Source organism: Sus scrofa, chromosome 13 (genome assembly GCF_000003025.6).
Source record: "Sus scrofa isolate TJ Tabasco breed Duroc chromosome 13, Sscrofa11.1, whole genome shotgun sequence".
NCBI lineage: Eukaryota > Metazoa > Chordata > Mammalia > Artiodactyla > Suidae > Sus > Sus scrofa.
Window position 1 is genome coordinate 194,877,200 of NC_010455.5, and position 15,035 is coordinate 194,892,234.

The 15,035-nt window shown below is 45.5% G+C and overlaps 1 protein-coding gene across 8 annotated transcripts in view; it reads right to left on the reverse strand.

The window, feature by feature from the left end:
* The window catches only part of TIAM1 (T-cell lymphoma invasion and metastasis 1), a 461,256-nt gene that overhangs the window by 102,705 nt on the left and 343,516 nt on the right, over positions 1-15,035 (reverse strand). For all 8 annotated transcript variants that reach the window (XM_021070904.1, XM_021070903.1, XM_021070906.1 and 5 more), the window contains 3 exons: positions 13,629-13,853; positions 10,636-10,821; positions 2,898-3,044 (listed from right to left, as the gene is read on the reverse strand). In XM_021070904.1, coding sequence (XP_020926563.1) covers positions 2,898-3,044; positions 10,636-10,821; positions 13,629-13,853 — 558 coding nt within the window. The remainder of the gene's footprint in view (positions 1-2,897; positions 3,045-10,635; positions 10,822-13,628; positions 13,854-15,035) is intronic.

Consider the following 15,035-nt stretch of genomic DNA (forward strand, 5'->3'; position numbering starts at 1 on the left):
TGAAATTTAATGAATCCTGCTAACTTAAAAATATGACTAAAATCACATCAGGGTACCAATGCCACTAGATCAGCAAAACCTTAACACATGTATGTAAAAAATTTTATTCATTGGGGAGTTCCTATCATGGCTCCGGGGAAACGAATCTGACTAGGATCCACGAGGACGCAGGCTCGATCCCTGGTCCCACTCAGTGGGTTAAGGATCCAGCATTGCCATGAGCTGTAGCGTAGGTCGCAGATGCAGCTCGGATCCTGCTTTACTGTGGCTGTGGTACAGGCTGGCAACTATAGCTGGGATTCGAGCCCCAGCCTGGGAACTTCCACATGCCATGGATGTGCCCCTAAAAAGACCAAAAAAAAAAAAAAAAACCTATTGGGTACTATCAGTGATGTATGATTCAGAAAAAGCCTTTGCCCTAATGTGAGTGACATATTTAGAAACATACACTTTTTATCCATTTCAAAGTACTCAATTAACAAGTAAGTTTCTATTAGTATGTTTATGGCAAGTAAGAGATTTTTTTAAAACTCTTACTATAAGAGAGTATAGCGAGAGTTGTTTATAAGACATTACATGGTCCTCTGATTAAAAGAAAAAAGTTAAAATGTTCTCTTGGATTCATTTCAATTCAGCAGCCATGGACTATAACCTAAGTTGGCACCCATAAAGTAGAGCCACATGAACTAAGGCTCCTGAGAGAAGAGAAATTCAGCCTGAGTTGCCAACTGTGAAGTCCTGACGTCTATTTACAGCGATGGTCTGAGTCACCTCCAAAGACACAGGATGCACTGGACCTGCACTGGAGGATGCAATGCAGAGGACACGAAACACCACCACACCCTCCAAAAAGGAGGGGAGAAATACTGATTGCCGAAGCACTCCTTCTGCAGTTTTAATCAAGAGCCATCAAGTCTCTTATGCGATTTTTCAATGAAATTATCGACTTTCCTCCAGACGGTTTCTTCATCGGATTTACACAGAACCAAAACCAAGGTAGCTATTGTGGTGCTCTGCTCTCTCCACAGACTAGAGAACAAACCGCATGACGGTTCAGGCTCAGACTCTCTGCCCACTTGCTCATCTAGTCTCCTGCAAGTTCATCAGGGATCAAACGATGAGGGCAGTGCTCAGCTAAGGATGTCAAATGTCAGCTTTCAGGACTAATGTCTCTCTCTCTGTCTTTAAATTTTTCTTTTTAGGGCTGCGCCTGCAGCATATGGAGGTTCCCAGGCTAGGGGTTGAACTGGAGCTGAAGCTGCCAGCCTACACCGTAGACACAGCAACACTAGATCCTGCTGTGTCTGCAACCGACCCTGTAGCTTGCAGCAACGCTGGATTCTTAACCCACTGAGCAAGGTCAGGGATCGAACCTGAATCCTCATGGATACTAGTTGGGTTCATAACCCATGGAGCCACAATGGGAACTCCAGGATTAATGTCTCTTTTCTAAGTCAGTTCTTTTTTTCTTTGTCTTTTTGTCATTTCTTGGGCCGCTCCCATGGCACATGAAGGTTCCCAGGCTAGGGGTCCAATCGGAGCTGTAGCCACCAGCCTACACCACAGCCACAGCAATGCAGGATCCGAGCCACCTCTGCAACCTACACCACAGCTCACGGCAACGCCGGATCCTTAACTCACTGAGCAAGGCCAGGTATTGAACCTGCAACCTCATGGTTCCTAGTTGGATTCGTTAACCACTGCGCCACGATGGGAACTCCAAGTTCTTAAATAAACCAATGGCTGGAATGGTCAGAACAAATAATGAGAGATGTTTTTAGTGAGACAGTCAGTAGACTTCTCACTTTGCATAAGGGTTCAGAGTGAATAGGTGAAACTAGCAATCTTCGCCATGACCTCAAAATGCTCAGCGCCTCTGCAGCCCAGGAATCAGATATTCTCCTTCTCCTAAAAGACAAATACCCATGTTCTTTCAGTCCTTAAAACTGGAAGCAGAGGAGTTCCTGTTGTGGCTCAGTGGTAACGAACCCAACTAGTATTCATGAGGATGCGGGTTCAATCCTTAGCCTCGCTCACTGGTTCAGCATCTGGCATTTCTGTGGCTGTGATGGTGGCTGGCAGCTGCAGCTCTGATTCAACCTCTAGCCTGGGAACTTCCATATGCCACACGCGCAGCCCTTAAAAAGAAAAAAAAAAAAAAAAAAATTGGAAGCTGTTCTGGAGCCACTGTTCAAGCCAAAGAGGGAGAATGGCAAAGACAATGGAAACGGAGCTTCCCAGAAGTAGCTCTGGAAGGGAAAGGGCCTTAGCTAGGAAAAAAGTCAAAGCTCTGAGCATTTGGTTGTTAGAGGCCCCATGATGCAGCCCCCATAGGTAGTGCTAGTCAAGGTGCACTGAGATAGGTCCCCTTCCAGCCCTAGTTCCCGGGTAGGAGGAAGTCGTGGAGGTGAGTGCGTACTGTCCTAGCCCTTCATATTCGCAGGCAGAGGAACCTCCCATTTCATGTCAACCCCCAAAGTCAACGGCAAAGAAACAGTCAGATCTCCCTGGAGGTGGCCTTTGATCCAATGCCAGAGGCAGCTTAAAAGACTGCTCAGGTGCCCCCCTGGCTTCATCATTAAGCCCTGCTTTTTTTTCTGAAGGCTCAGGAAGAAGTGTACTTTCAATACATCTGTAATTAACCAGGGTTTGGAAAGGATGCAGATGGGAGCCTGGAGCTTGGTGATAGACTAATAGCAGAGTTCCATGTTATGGGTGTACATTATCTATTAAAAGCATCCAGCACAACTAACTTCTTTGTGCCCGCTAGCTGATGTGACATAGCACTCAGTGTCAATCAAGGAAACACACACACACACACACACACAACACACACCCGAAGTGAGATGTCCACGTAAGCAATTGATGCTTGCTTTCTCATCCACCCTGGAACCCACCTGATTGATGCTTGGGCGTCCCTGCTTCTTTTTGGAGGTAGTGTCCAGACCCCAAAGAGAAGAAAACCTGCTCCTTCTCTTGCTGGCGGATCTGGACATGGCCTGAGTACGTCTTCTGACTCCAGTTTCACCAGTGCGTGCGGCCACCTGAGGATGATGAGAAGGAACATCAAGAGAGATGTGTCAGTGATGGAAAATAATCTTAAAAAAAGAATCCATAGGAATTCCCGTTGTGGCTCAGTGGCTAATGAATCCGACTAGGAACCATGAGGGTGCGGGTTCGGTCCCTGGCCTCGCTCAGTGGGTTAAGGATCCAGCGTTGCTGAGAGCTGTGGTGTAGGTTGCAGACGCCGCTTGGATCCTGCATTGCTGTGGCTCTGGTGAAGGCTGGCAACTACACCTCCAATTCGACCCCTAGCTTGGGAACCTCCATATGCTGTGGGTGCAGCCCTAGAAAAGGCAAAAGACAAAAAAAAAAGAATGCATAGAGATGTATGACGGGGTCACATTGCTGTCCAGCAGAATTGGCATAACACTGTAAATCAACGATACGTTAATAAAAAAAATTTAATATACAAACAAAGAATGCCCTATCTCTGGTTGGTAGCTTTAGACAGAATGGAAGCAAATCATTTTTATTCTTCTGCTCTTCCTAACAGTTTGTAACTCTGTTGACCCTTGGGTTTCTACATGGCGAATGGCAGGTCTATAGTATGCACAGAAAACTAAAAGCTAGGAGGATTGGGTTTTTGTGGGTTCACATGTATGTGCACATAGTCTGACATAAAATCAAGATTAGGTTAAAAAAAGAGAGAGAGATGTCCGGACCACTTACCTGTTCCTCAAGGTCCCCACTGAGTCCCAACCTACAAAAGCCCCTCCCCCCTCACGCAGGCCAATGAGGGATCCCACCACCACCCAAAGTACTGCATCTGTTGCTGATGCACAGACATTGAAAAACTTATGGTCTCTGGAGGAGACAGTTTGGGGGGTGGGGGGATGTGCTTGGGCTGTGGGATGGAAATCCTGTGAAATCAGATTGTTATGATCATTATACAAGTACAGATGTGATAAATTCATTTGAGTAATAAAAAAAAAAAAGGGAGTTCCCATTGTGGCGCAGTGGTTAACGAATCCGACTAGGAACCATGAAGCTGAGGGTTCGATCCCTGCCCTTGCTCAGTGGGTTGACGATCCAGCGTTGCTGTGAGCTGTGGTGTAGGTTGCAGACGCGGCTCGGATCCCGCGTTGCTGTGGCTCTGGCGTAGGCCCACCGCTACAGCTCCGATTTGACCCCTAGCCTGGGAACCTCCATATGCTGCAGGAGCAGCCCAAGAAATGGCAAAAAGACAAAAAAAAAAAAAAAAAAAAAAAAAAAGGAAGAAAAAAGAAAAGAAAAAAATTAAAATAATGCAATTGAAAAAAAATAAAAAAAAACAAAAAAAACCCACAAAGTATTGCATCTGTGATGCACACACATGGAGACTCAGGGGGCCCTTTCTAGATTCAAACTCTAGATGAAAAGCTGGCAAACCTAATCATTGTCTGAAATCATCAGTAAAAATACATAAAATCGTAATAGAATATATTTTATGTTTCCAAGAACTAGATGTCCCTCTGGTCACAGCCTTGAACTCTACCCTCAAGTTAAACGAACCATACTTTCCTGAAACTCTCTCCAAATGTCACAGAGTTGTTTCTTCACTCTTAACAAAGAATGGTGCCTGAGTGTCAGCAAAAATAGCATTTTGGGGAGTTCCTGGTGTGGCACAGGAAAAAATGAATCCGACTAGGAACCATGAGGTTGCAGGTTCGATCCCTGGCCTCGCTCAGTGGGATAAGGATCCAGTGTTGCCATGAGCTGTGGTGTCGGTTGCAGATGTGGCTCAGATCCCAAGTTGCTGCAACCGATTGTGGCTCTGATTTGACCCCCTAGCCTGGGACTCTCCATATGCTGCGGGTGCAGCCCTAAAAAGCAAAAAAAAAAAAAAAAAAAAAAAAAAGGCATTTTGGTCCTGAGATTCCATATTAAATCTAAATTTACCAATCTCTTCTATTTAGTCTTCTCAGAATAGAATCACTTTCCCAGAGTTCCCATGTGGCTCAGTGGGTTAAGGATCCACCATCGTCACTGCTGTGGCAAGGGTTTGATCCCTGGCCCAGGAACTTCTGCATACCATGGGCATGGCCAAAAAAAAATTATTTCCTTATTAGGCAATTGACAGATGTCCCTCAATATCAATCTACTTCTGCCCAGTGAGAGAAACCCTAAATGCAACCGAGCATTCGGCCGCCCAAATTTTACTTATTTTCCTCATGGCAGAGAATGGGCTTGTGATGACATGCTGGTCAATGAAAAGTTAAATAGAAAGGTTATTTGCAAATTCCAGGAATGGTTCTTAAGAGGAGGAAGTTTTGGGGAGTTCCCGCTGTGGAGCAGTGGAAATGAACCCCGCAAGTATCCATGAGGATGCAGGTTTGATCCCTGGCCTCGCTTAATGGGTCAGGGATCTGGTGTTGCAGCGAGCTATGGTGTAGGTCTGTGGTGTAGGCTGGCAGCTGCAGCTCTAATTTGACCCCTAGCCTGGGAACCTCCATATGCCTCGGATGCAGGCCTAAAAGGTGTTAAAAAAAAAAAAAGAAGAAGAAGAAGAAAAAGGAGAAGGGAGTTTCCCACCATCCTTTCCTCCTTCCTGAGGACTGGAAGGTCAATATGTTTGTTTGGCTAGGACATCTGTGTGGTTCTTCTTTCTTTGTTTTTGTTTTTTTTTTTTGTCTTTTGTCATTTTAGGGCCACACCTGAGGCACATGGAAGATCCCAGGCTGGGGGTCAAAGAGCAGCTGTAGCTGCCCGCTTACATCACAGCTACAGCAACACTGGATCCGAGCTGCATCTGCAACCTACACCACAGCTCATGACAATGCTGGATCCTTAACCCACTGAGCAAGAGAACGGGTTGAACCGGCAACCTCAGGGTTCCTAGTCGGATTTGTTTCCGCTGCGCCACAATGGGAACTCCCTTGCTTGGCTAGGACATTCGGATAGAAGCCTTTTCAAGGATGACAGAACAATAAGACAGAAGGGACCTGGGTCCAGGAAGATGGTGAACTCCCCTTACCAGCCTTGCATGCCCTAGGTTTAAGTGGAAAGGATGCAAAAACAGCATTTAAGAAAAAAAAAAAAAGAAGCAGCTAAACTCTGTTGAGATATTTGCAAAGAGCCAGCACCCCAGACAAATATCTCAAAAGGGACCCCTCCAAATCTGAAACTGCCACCGCGACCACCTCTCAGGCAAATGCAGCATCTCTCCGAGGACCCCACAAAGTCTTCCCCAGGCAAGCCCTCCGGCTTGAACTTGACCCTCTAGGCTATAAGCAGCATCCCAGGAACTTGAGGGAACGTCTGCCAGGAGGTCTCAACAGGCCACCCACAGGCTCTCCTTTCAAAAGAGGGAGTGCCAGGAGGTACGGCATGTTGGACCTGACATGAAACCCCCGCCCGCTCTTTGTTGCTGGAGGTAAATGCCTCAGAACCCACTTGTCACAGATTCCCACACGGGCAACTCCCAAGGTGATGGCTGCCAACTGGCAGCATTCTCGGGGACGAATACTGTTGAGTAACACAGGGCACCCCCCCGTCCCCGCCCCCAGCAGGCAGCACGTTGGTTACAAGGCACGCCTTTCTGGGGTTTTCAGTATTGACAGGATAAACACTCTGGAAGCCCCGTGAGCAGGCTGGCAAAGACTTCCACGTCCATTAAAAACAGGACTCCAAAGAGCTGCTCTGCAAGGGTATTACAGGGAAGGTTTTGATCCCAAATGAAAATAAGAGGAGGGCGTGGAGAAGTCTTGTGTGTTTTCTCAGCTTAGCACATAAGACATCCCAGGTCAGGGCATGTGAAACTGTGGTACCCAAGACAAGGGTGGGAGAACTCTCCCTCACCCATCATCATACCCAAGGTGATGGGAACAAATCACAGAACAAAGGGCGCACGTCTATGTTAAATATATTAAAATAAACATTTTCTCTTTGTATTTCCATCACTTTTTCAGCTAAACGTAAATAGGGTTGCAGAAAGAATAAATTACAATGTGCCGACAGACCTAATCACATAACTACGTCAATAGTCAGTTAAGCCCACTGTCCCCAAACGAGGCTGAGAACCACTGAATAAACGGTGTTAAAGGTAAAAATCCTAGAGAAAAAAAGTGCATGTGCTGGAGTTACCGTTGTGGCTCAGCGGTAAGGAACCAGACTAGAACCCAGAGGATGAGGGGTCAATCCCTGGCCTCGCTCAGTGGCTCAGTGGGTTAAGTATCTGAGGTTTCTGTGAGCTGCGGTATAGGTCACAGACACGGCTCGGATTCCTGAGTGGCTGTGGCTGTGGCAGAGGCCGGCAGCTGCAGCTGTTTCATCCCTTCGCCTGGGAACTTCCTTATGCTGCAGATTTGGCCCTAAAAAAGGCAAAAAAAAAGTACATGTGGTCTCATTTATAAATAGATACACATGCATAGAGGCAGGTACACCCCCCCCCAAACACACCCATCCCTCAATGTCCACGGGGCATTGGTTCCAGAACCTCCAAGGATACCACAATCCTCCTATGCTCAAGTCCCTTGTATAAAATGACATAGCATTTACATGTAACCTCCTGTGTACTTCAAATCATCTCTAGATTATTGATAACACATAATGCAATGTAAATTCTATGTAAATCGTTGTAAGGACAATGCGAATGCTCTGTCAATTTCGGGCAAATTCAAGTTTTCTTTGTGAAACTCTCTGGAATGTATTTTTTTCTTTTGGATATTTTTCAATTCCCAGTGGGTTGAATGCTCAGATGCAGAACCCAGGGAAAGGAAGGGTCAACAGGTGTGTGTGTGTGTGTGTGTGTGTGTGTGTGTGTGTGTGTGTGTCTGATAGCACCCATCAATATCTGCACTTATTGTGTTTATTTGATGCCTACTCATTTATTAGCCATCTCTCCTGCAAGAAGAGAGGCTGCAACAGGACAAAATTCTGGGGTCGTTCACCTCTATAACCCTCATCAGAGGACAGTAACTGACTCATACCAGGCATTCACACTTATTTGTTGACTGAATGAATAAATCAGCAAACACACACCCACGAGCAGCAGCAGAGATCCCACGTAACCATTAAACCGTAACTCTGGTGAGTTTTATCATTTGAGAAAAACAAGCGTCCAGAAGAGAAGCTCAAACAACCATAAATAGTCTCAGTTACCAGCTGACCAGTGGATTTGGTCTGTTTAACAAGTGGGCTGTTTATTTAAGGTTCTTAGAGGACCTCCCCGAAACTGACGGAGGCCTTGTAAATTGCCCAAGTTACTGCTACCCCCAAGGCCATCATGACTCAAAAGGAGCAGCGGGATTTAGAAGGGGGGGGAAGAAAACTGGCAAGAGAAGTGCTGGACAAAAAGCTCAAGAGTTTCTCAATGATCTGTGCCCAGACAATGCTTCTCTTTGTGGCTGGAACCTGATTACTCTATCATTCTGCTCATCTGTGCAAACAAGAACAATGATAACTTTCTTTCAAAGAGTCCAGTGGGGACCCTTCAGTTAATTACTGCAAATCAGTGAGCATTATGGGAAGCCCTCCTGGTGAACAGTCCTTAAATTGTAGCTCAGATCCGCCCCCCTGGCCCTCTGGCCCTCACACCTCCTCCTCCCATGCCCCCCACTTAAAGGGAAAAAAAAAGAAAAAAGTCCAGACAAAGGCTAAATTGAAGAATGTTTCAACTCCACGGGGGTGGGGGCAGGGAGGGGGGAATTCTCTGGGGTCAAATGACTAGGAGAGGAGGGAAAAAAAATAAGTTTCTAATAAATTAGACTGTTAAAAATTCCCCGCTCAGCATCTTCGACAGGAGACGGCAACAAACAGGAACAAGATACCCAACAGGGCTGCTTAACTTGTTCTGTCTGATTGAAACCCCTCAAGGAAAAGAGGACATAAGAACACTCAAGATACAAGGTACTGATGCAACTAGCAAAAAAAAAAAAGTAAAAAAATAAAAAAAGAACAGAGCAACAGAGAGTGGCATATATAGAATTGAATATTCTCTTTTAAATCACTGGCCAAATAAACCTAAAAGAGTTACTAACCCTCCCATCCTTGCCTTCGGCTGGCCGGATTGTAACAGCCTGCCCATCACAAGAAAAGTACATGTAAATCACAGATGTTGAGATAAAGGAAATGAGAAGGTCTGGAGATAAATTATGGAAGGGCAACCCAGTGGCTTGTACTTCCCCGCCTCAGAAGCTGGCCCCGATGCTTTGAAGAAAATAATTAAGGCAGAGAAGTTTTAGGCAGACAGCAGAATTATTTTTTCCCGAGTCTATCAAGGCCAGGAGAAGGAAAGAACCATTTGGATGGCTTAATTTTAGTATGAATACCGATGTCCCATCACGGGTATTGCAGGCTCCCTTAACTAAAATGCACCTCAATGTATGACACTCTCACAATATGGGTGGCATCAAGAATTTTTATCCTTCTTTTTTTTTTTTTTTTTTTTCGTACAACAGGCAAACTGAGATTTGGCTTAGTTACAAAGGGGTGTCCAGGTCTCAAAGAAACAGACCAAGACTGAAAACCATTTGCAAGATTTATTCATCAGGGCATTTTAACCCATCTCTACTTAAAAAAATGGGACTTAATAGCTATATGGAGAAGTGGTAGCCAGGGAGACCAAGAGCTGCGCTGTAATTAGTAGAACAAATCAGGATGCCAGTTTTAATAACTCCAGAAATTGGTGTAAGACTTCTTTAAAAATGTAAATTTACCCTAATTATCTGAATGACGAGGCTAATCTATTTATAAAGAATGCAAACGCCTCTGACTTGAATTACAGCTCTGAATTCAATGGAAGGGTACAGCTGACAAGGCGAGCCCAGAGCCGCACAGCACAGCTAAGGTTCTCCAAAGCAGTTTCTGGAACCTGGGACTGAACATTTAATTCTACAGCAAATGTGCTAAGGTGCGGTACATTTTAAGTGGGTGTTGATTTGGATAGGCTAAAACCGTATTACGCGCATAGCAATTTTTGAGAAGAAAGGAACCAAAAGTACATAAAGCTGTTCGCAATTTAGCAAGTACATGAAATTACAGACTGCAAACATACAACTATACAATCTGCTGTTCTGGGGGTCCGATGAAAATCCTCTCCCCCAGCAAGTACATATGTTGGGCTGATAGACTGAGATGGTCTTGTTAAAGGCATCGGGTATGTGTGGCCATCAAAACTATGTTAAAAAATAAAGTAAGAGGGAGATTTCCCAAGAGATCCATGTTTAATCTCTGTGTTTTCATGTGGGGAAGTAAGAGAAAAAATATATATTTCTATACAAGAGAGCTGGCTCTCTACTTACCATTTCCATAAGGTTAATAGGTTTTTTTTAAAAAAACAGCATTGGGGTTAAAAACATGCCACTGCCTAAAAATGACACGAGTTATCCACAAACACACCATACAAAGATCTCTTAAAGGTAATACCCTTCATATTTTCTCTGCACGATCACTCAGGGCCCATCAAGAAAGGCTTAAGTAACAAATTTCACAACAGAGTCAAATGAAGAGTTGCACCTGTGGCGGAAGGAGGACACACAAGTCCACACAGTGCAGTCAGTAACCCAAGAAAACATTTTAGAGACTCTGTCAAGTCCTGCTCGGGATTAATAGTCAAGATGCATATTTTTCAAAAATACATGAGGTTCTACTCACCAGGGCATGAAAAGATGATACAGAGAAGATTCCAAGGCGGCCCATTGCCACTTTGGTGGGTCGGCTTGCAAAAGCAAGTAGCCTTTTCGGGTTGGGCAGCTCCCCACCTTGGAGGCTAGCTAGGTAACAGCGGTAACGAAACAGGTCCATTTGAAACTGTTCAAGATTCTGCTCCCAAACAAAGATCTACAGAGGTGAAAATATGGGAGAAGGGAAGGGAGGGAAAAGAGAAGACAAACGTTAATGACTTTATCCTACGTAAACGTTACAAATCTTGATGTCGTCTAGGTGTGCATTGTAATCCTAAGGGGTAAACCACAGGTACCCTAAGTTTCTTAGGTCATGGTAGGTCCAGTGCTATTACTTTCACAGCTTACATGTTTTTCTGCAAAGACCTATAGCCATACAGTCCACAGGATGATTAGAATGTATATCCAAAGATGCTCTGTGCCCTCCCATTCCAGAGTTGTGGTTTGATAGGGTCCTCAGTTCTAGGCTCTGGACCACAAGCCCGAAGCAGAAGAAGGAAAAAAAAAAAAAGGGGGAGTTCCCTTGTTGGCCCAGCAGGTTAAGGATCTGGCATCGTCACTGCGGCAGCTCGAGTCACTGCTATAGTGCAAGTTCCATCTCTGGACTGAGGAACTTACATACTGTGGGCACAGCCCCAAAAAATTAAAAAAAAAAAAAAAAAAAAGAAGAAGTGAAAAATGGAAGATTTCCAGCACTGGAGAGTTTTACGACTTACCCAGAGGTGGATTTTCAAAGGAAGAGAAAGAAGAGGCCAAGTGAGGTGATTTAAAAATTAGAGACAAATGGGCCAAGAGCGTTGGGGAAGAGGTGCGTGGTAGAAAGTACAGGGTGGGGGGTTCCCGTCGTGGCGCAGCGGAAATGAATCCAACTAGGAACCAGGAGGTTGCAGGTTCGATCCTTGGCCTTGCTCAGGGGGTTAAGAACCTGGCCTTGCCACGAGCTGTGGCAGACGTGACTCGGATCTAGTGTTGCTGTGGCTGTGGTGCAGGCTGATGAGACCCCTAGCCTGGGAACCTCCATATGCCGCGAGGTGCGGCCCTGGAAAGACAAAAAAATAAAAATTAAAAAAAAAGAAAGAAAGAAAGAAAGTACAGGGTGGGATGGGGGAAACACTAGAGACCCAGACTCTGGAACACGTGGTTCCAACTTTAGGCTATATCCAAGACATTTCCACGTTTTTCAAAGTGGCAAAATAATACCTACCTCCTGAGGCTGATGGGATAGTTCAATAAGATAATGTAAGAATTCGAGTTGGAACAGGTCTGGCCTATAGGGAAGGCTCTGAGATGCTAGTTATGATGTGGCAATTGATCAAGGGTTGATATCTATCTACCTTTTATTCCAACTTAAAATGCAGTGCTCGTGTACACACATTTTCATAGCACTATTTACAACAGCCAACTATGGAAAGAGCCCAAAAGTCTACCAACAGATGAACGGGTAAACACATCGGGGCATATACATACAAGGGAATAATATTCAGCCATCAAAGGAATGACGTGTACATGTTACTCTGTGGATCCATCTCCAAGACAACACACTCACTAAAAGATGGCAGACACAGAAGGTCATATATGATGCAATTCCATTTGTACGGAACATGAGAAATCGGTAAATCCATAGAAACAGAATGCAGGGGCAAAGGGGAGCAACTGCTGATCAGGTCCAGGGTTTCCTCTGGAGGTGGATGACAGTGATTTGAAACTAGACAGAGACTGCTGCTACTCAACACTGAGAAAGTACTAAAGGCCACTGAACTGCATATGTTAACGTGGGTAATTTTGCGTCAAGGGAATTTCGTGCTGTTAACACCACCACCAAACACAGCACTAGGTAACAGAGGGAAAGAACAGACAGAAATATGGAAGATCACATGCTCGTCCAGGTCATCAACTGTTCCATTATGTCAATGACATTCGTTCACATAATCATACCCCAGGTCTTAGGTCACGTTTCAAAGTGCTACGAGGAGTTCCCGTCGTGGCGCAGTGGTTAACGAATCCGACTAGGAACCATGAGGTTGCGGGTTCGGTCCCTGCCCTTGCTCAGTGGGTTAACAATCCGGCGTTGCTGTGAGCTGTGGTGTAGGTTGCAGACGCGGCTCAGATCCCGTGTTGCCGTGGCTCTGGTGTAGGCCAGTGGCTACAGCTCCGATTGGACCCCTAGCCTGGGAACCTCCATATGCCGTGGGAGCGGCCCAAAGAAATAGCAAAAAGACAAAAAAAAAAAAAAAAAAAAAAAAAAAAAAAAAAATCAAAGTGCTACGAGATGGCTGTCCTTGACTTTAAAACAACTAACTAATGGAAAAGAGTCTAAAAAAGAATGTACACATACTGAAACCCTTCGCTGTACCCCTGAAACCAAAACACTATGAATCAACTCTATCTCCATAAAAATTCAAAAGAGAAAGGAAAAAAAAGGCAACTGAATAGAAGGCAAATATGTCCTGTTAGCTCGCCAAATCTTTCCTCTTTAGCAGGAAATAGTCTTAGATGCATATACGGCAATTTTATATATAAATAATATATATGATATATAATTTAAAAAAACCCACACTCTACCTTTTCTAACTTTAGAAGTCTATCTAAATTTATTCAAGAAGTCAGGAGTGAAGGCCCACCACAGATGAGCACCAGGTCCACCTGATAACATAGGGAATGAAACTGCAAGACTGTGCAATTCCACGGATCCCCAAGAACAGCACGCCGTTGGTGGGAGAGGGAGGGCTCCTCAATTAGATTTCTGTCTTTCATTCAAGGCAATGTTGTTCCCTTCAGCTCATAACAATCAACTGTGAACAATGGGGGGGGGGGACTGACAGTCACAATAAAGAACTTAGCAGCCGGGATGACAGGCTGACAGCAAGGTAACCAAGGATGTTCCCGACTCCATCCAAGGCCGCGGAACAACTTCCAAGACCTAAGGATTCTGCCCACGTCTGAACACGGAAGAAGAACAATTACCTGATCTAATATAGTTTTCTTCTTCTTCGAGTCAGTGACTGAAGACAGCTGCATTTCGCCCATTTTCTTCATCTTTTCATCCATATCAATCTTCTGTTCCAGCTTTTTGATCTCCGATTTCAGGAGGCGGAGGGTGTCTTCTTTGTGGTGGTGTCTTGCGACAGCGGCTGCGCAGGCAGAGTGGATGGCAGTGATCCAGTTTTCCAGCTCCGTCTGGCTGGTGGTCTGTGGGGGGTGGGGGGCCAAGAAAGAAACAGCCGCCTCTTAGGTTACTGGAGGTGAACCCGTGAATTTCCAGACAAGCTGGCTGGGAGTCAAGGAGGCAGGTCTAGATGCCCCACAGGGAAGGCTAAGCTATCTGACCTCCTCCGTCAGACAAGAGATTAAATAAATTAGTCTTCGGTCAGGTACCACCCCACCCTCAGCCCCCAAAGGCTGTTGGAAATGAAGCTGCCATGTCTGCTCACCCAAAGCACTTATTGAATAAGTTGTGGCAATAGACTTGTTGCAATAGACTGAACACTCCCCACACACACCAATGCAAATGCTGAAATCCTAACACACACACACACACACACACACACACCCCCCCCTAGTATGATGGTATTAAGAGGTGGGGTCATGGGAGGTAATTAGGTCACGAGGGTGGTGTCTTCATATAGGGGATTAGTGCCCTTATAAAAAGAAGCCAAAGAGGTAGCTCACTCCCTTCCTTCATGTGAGGACACAGCAAGAGGACAGCCATCTATGACTCAGAAAACGGGCCTGACCAAAACCCAAGCATGCTCCTATCCTGATCTCAGACTTCTAGCCTCCAGAAGGTTCATGAGGCAGCCAGTCTATGGTCGTTATTGACGGCGGCCTGAACTAAAGGACTTGCATATGTGATTATCCTATGCAGACAGCTTAGGTTCTAGTGAAGAGGGTTGTTTTGAAGCAAAGGCCAGTTATAGACAAGACTGATCAGTTCCAAGGTGAAAGTGAAGCTGAGGGGTGTTACCGGCCAACAAAATGCAACAACCCCGCCCGCAGTAAACCACCCCAGTGACCCCAATCCACACGTCTTCTGCCAGAGCCAAGCTGCCATGACATATCTAGGGCTGGGAAAGTGGTTCAAGGCAGCCAGAGCAATACTGTCTTTGAGGACAAAAGGAAATGTCTGGGAATAGCAACGACCCAGGAGCACTCCAGCCACTAAGAATGACCAGATCAAAGGAGGTTTAAAGACAATGTTGGGTAGGAGTTCCCATCATGGCGCAGTGGTTAACAAATCCAACTAGGAACCAGGAGGTTGTGGGTTCGATCCCTGGCCTTGCTCAGTGGATTAAGGATCCGGCATTGCCGTGAGCTGTGGTGTGGGTTGCAGACGCGGCTCGGATCCTGTGCTGCTGTGACTCTGGCTAGGGC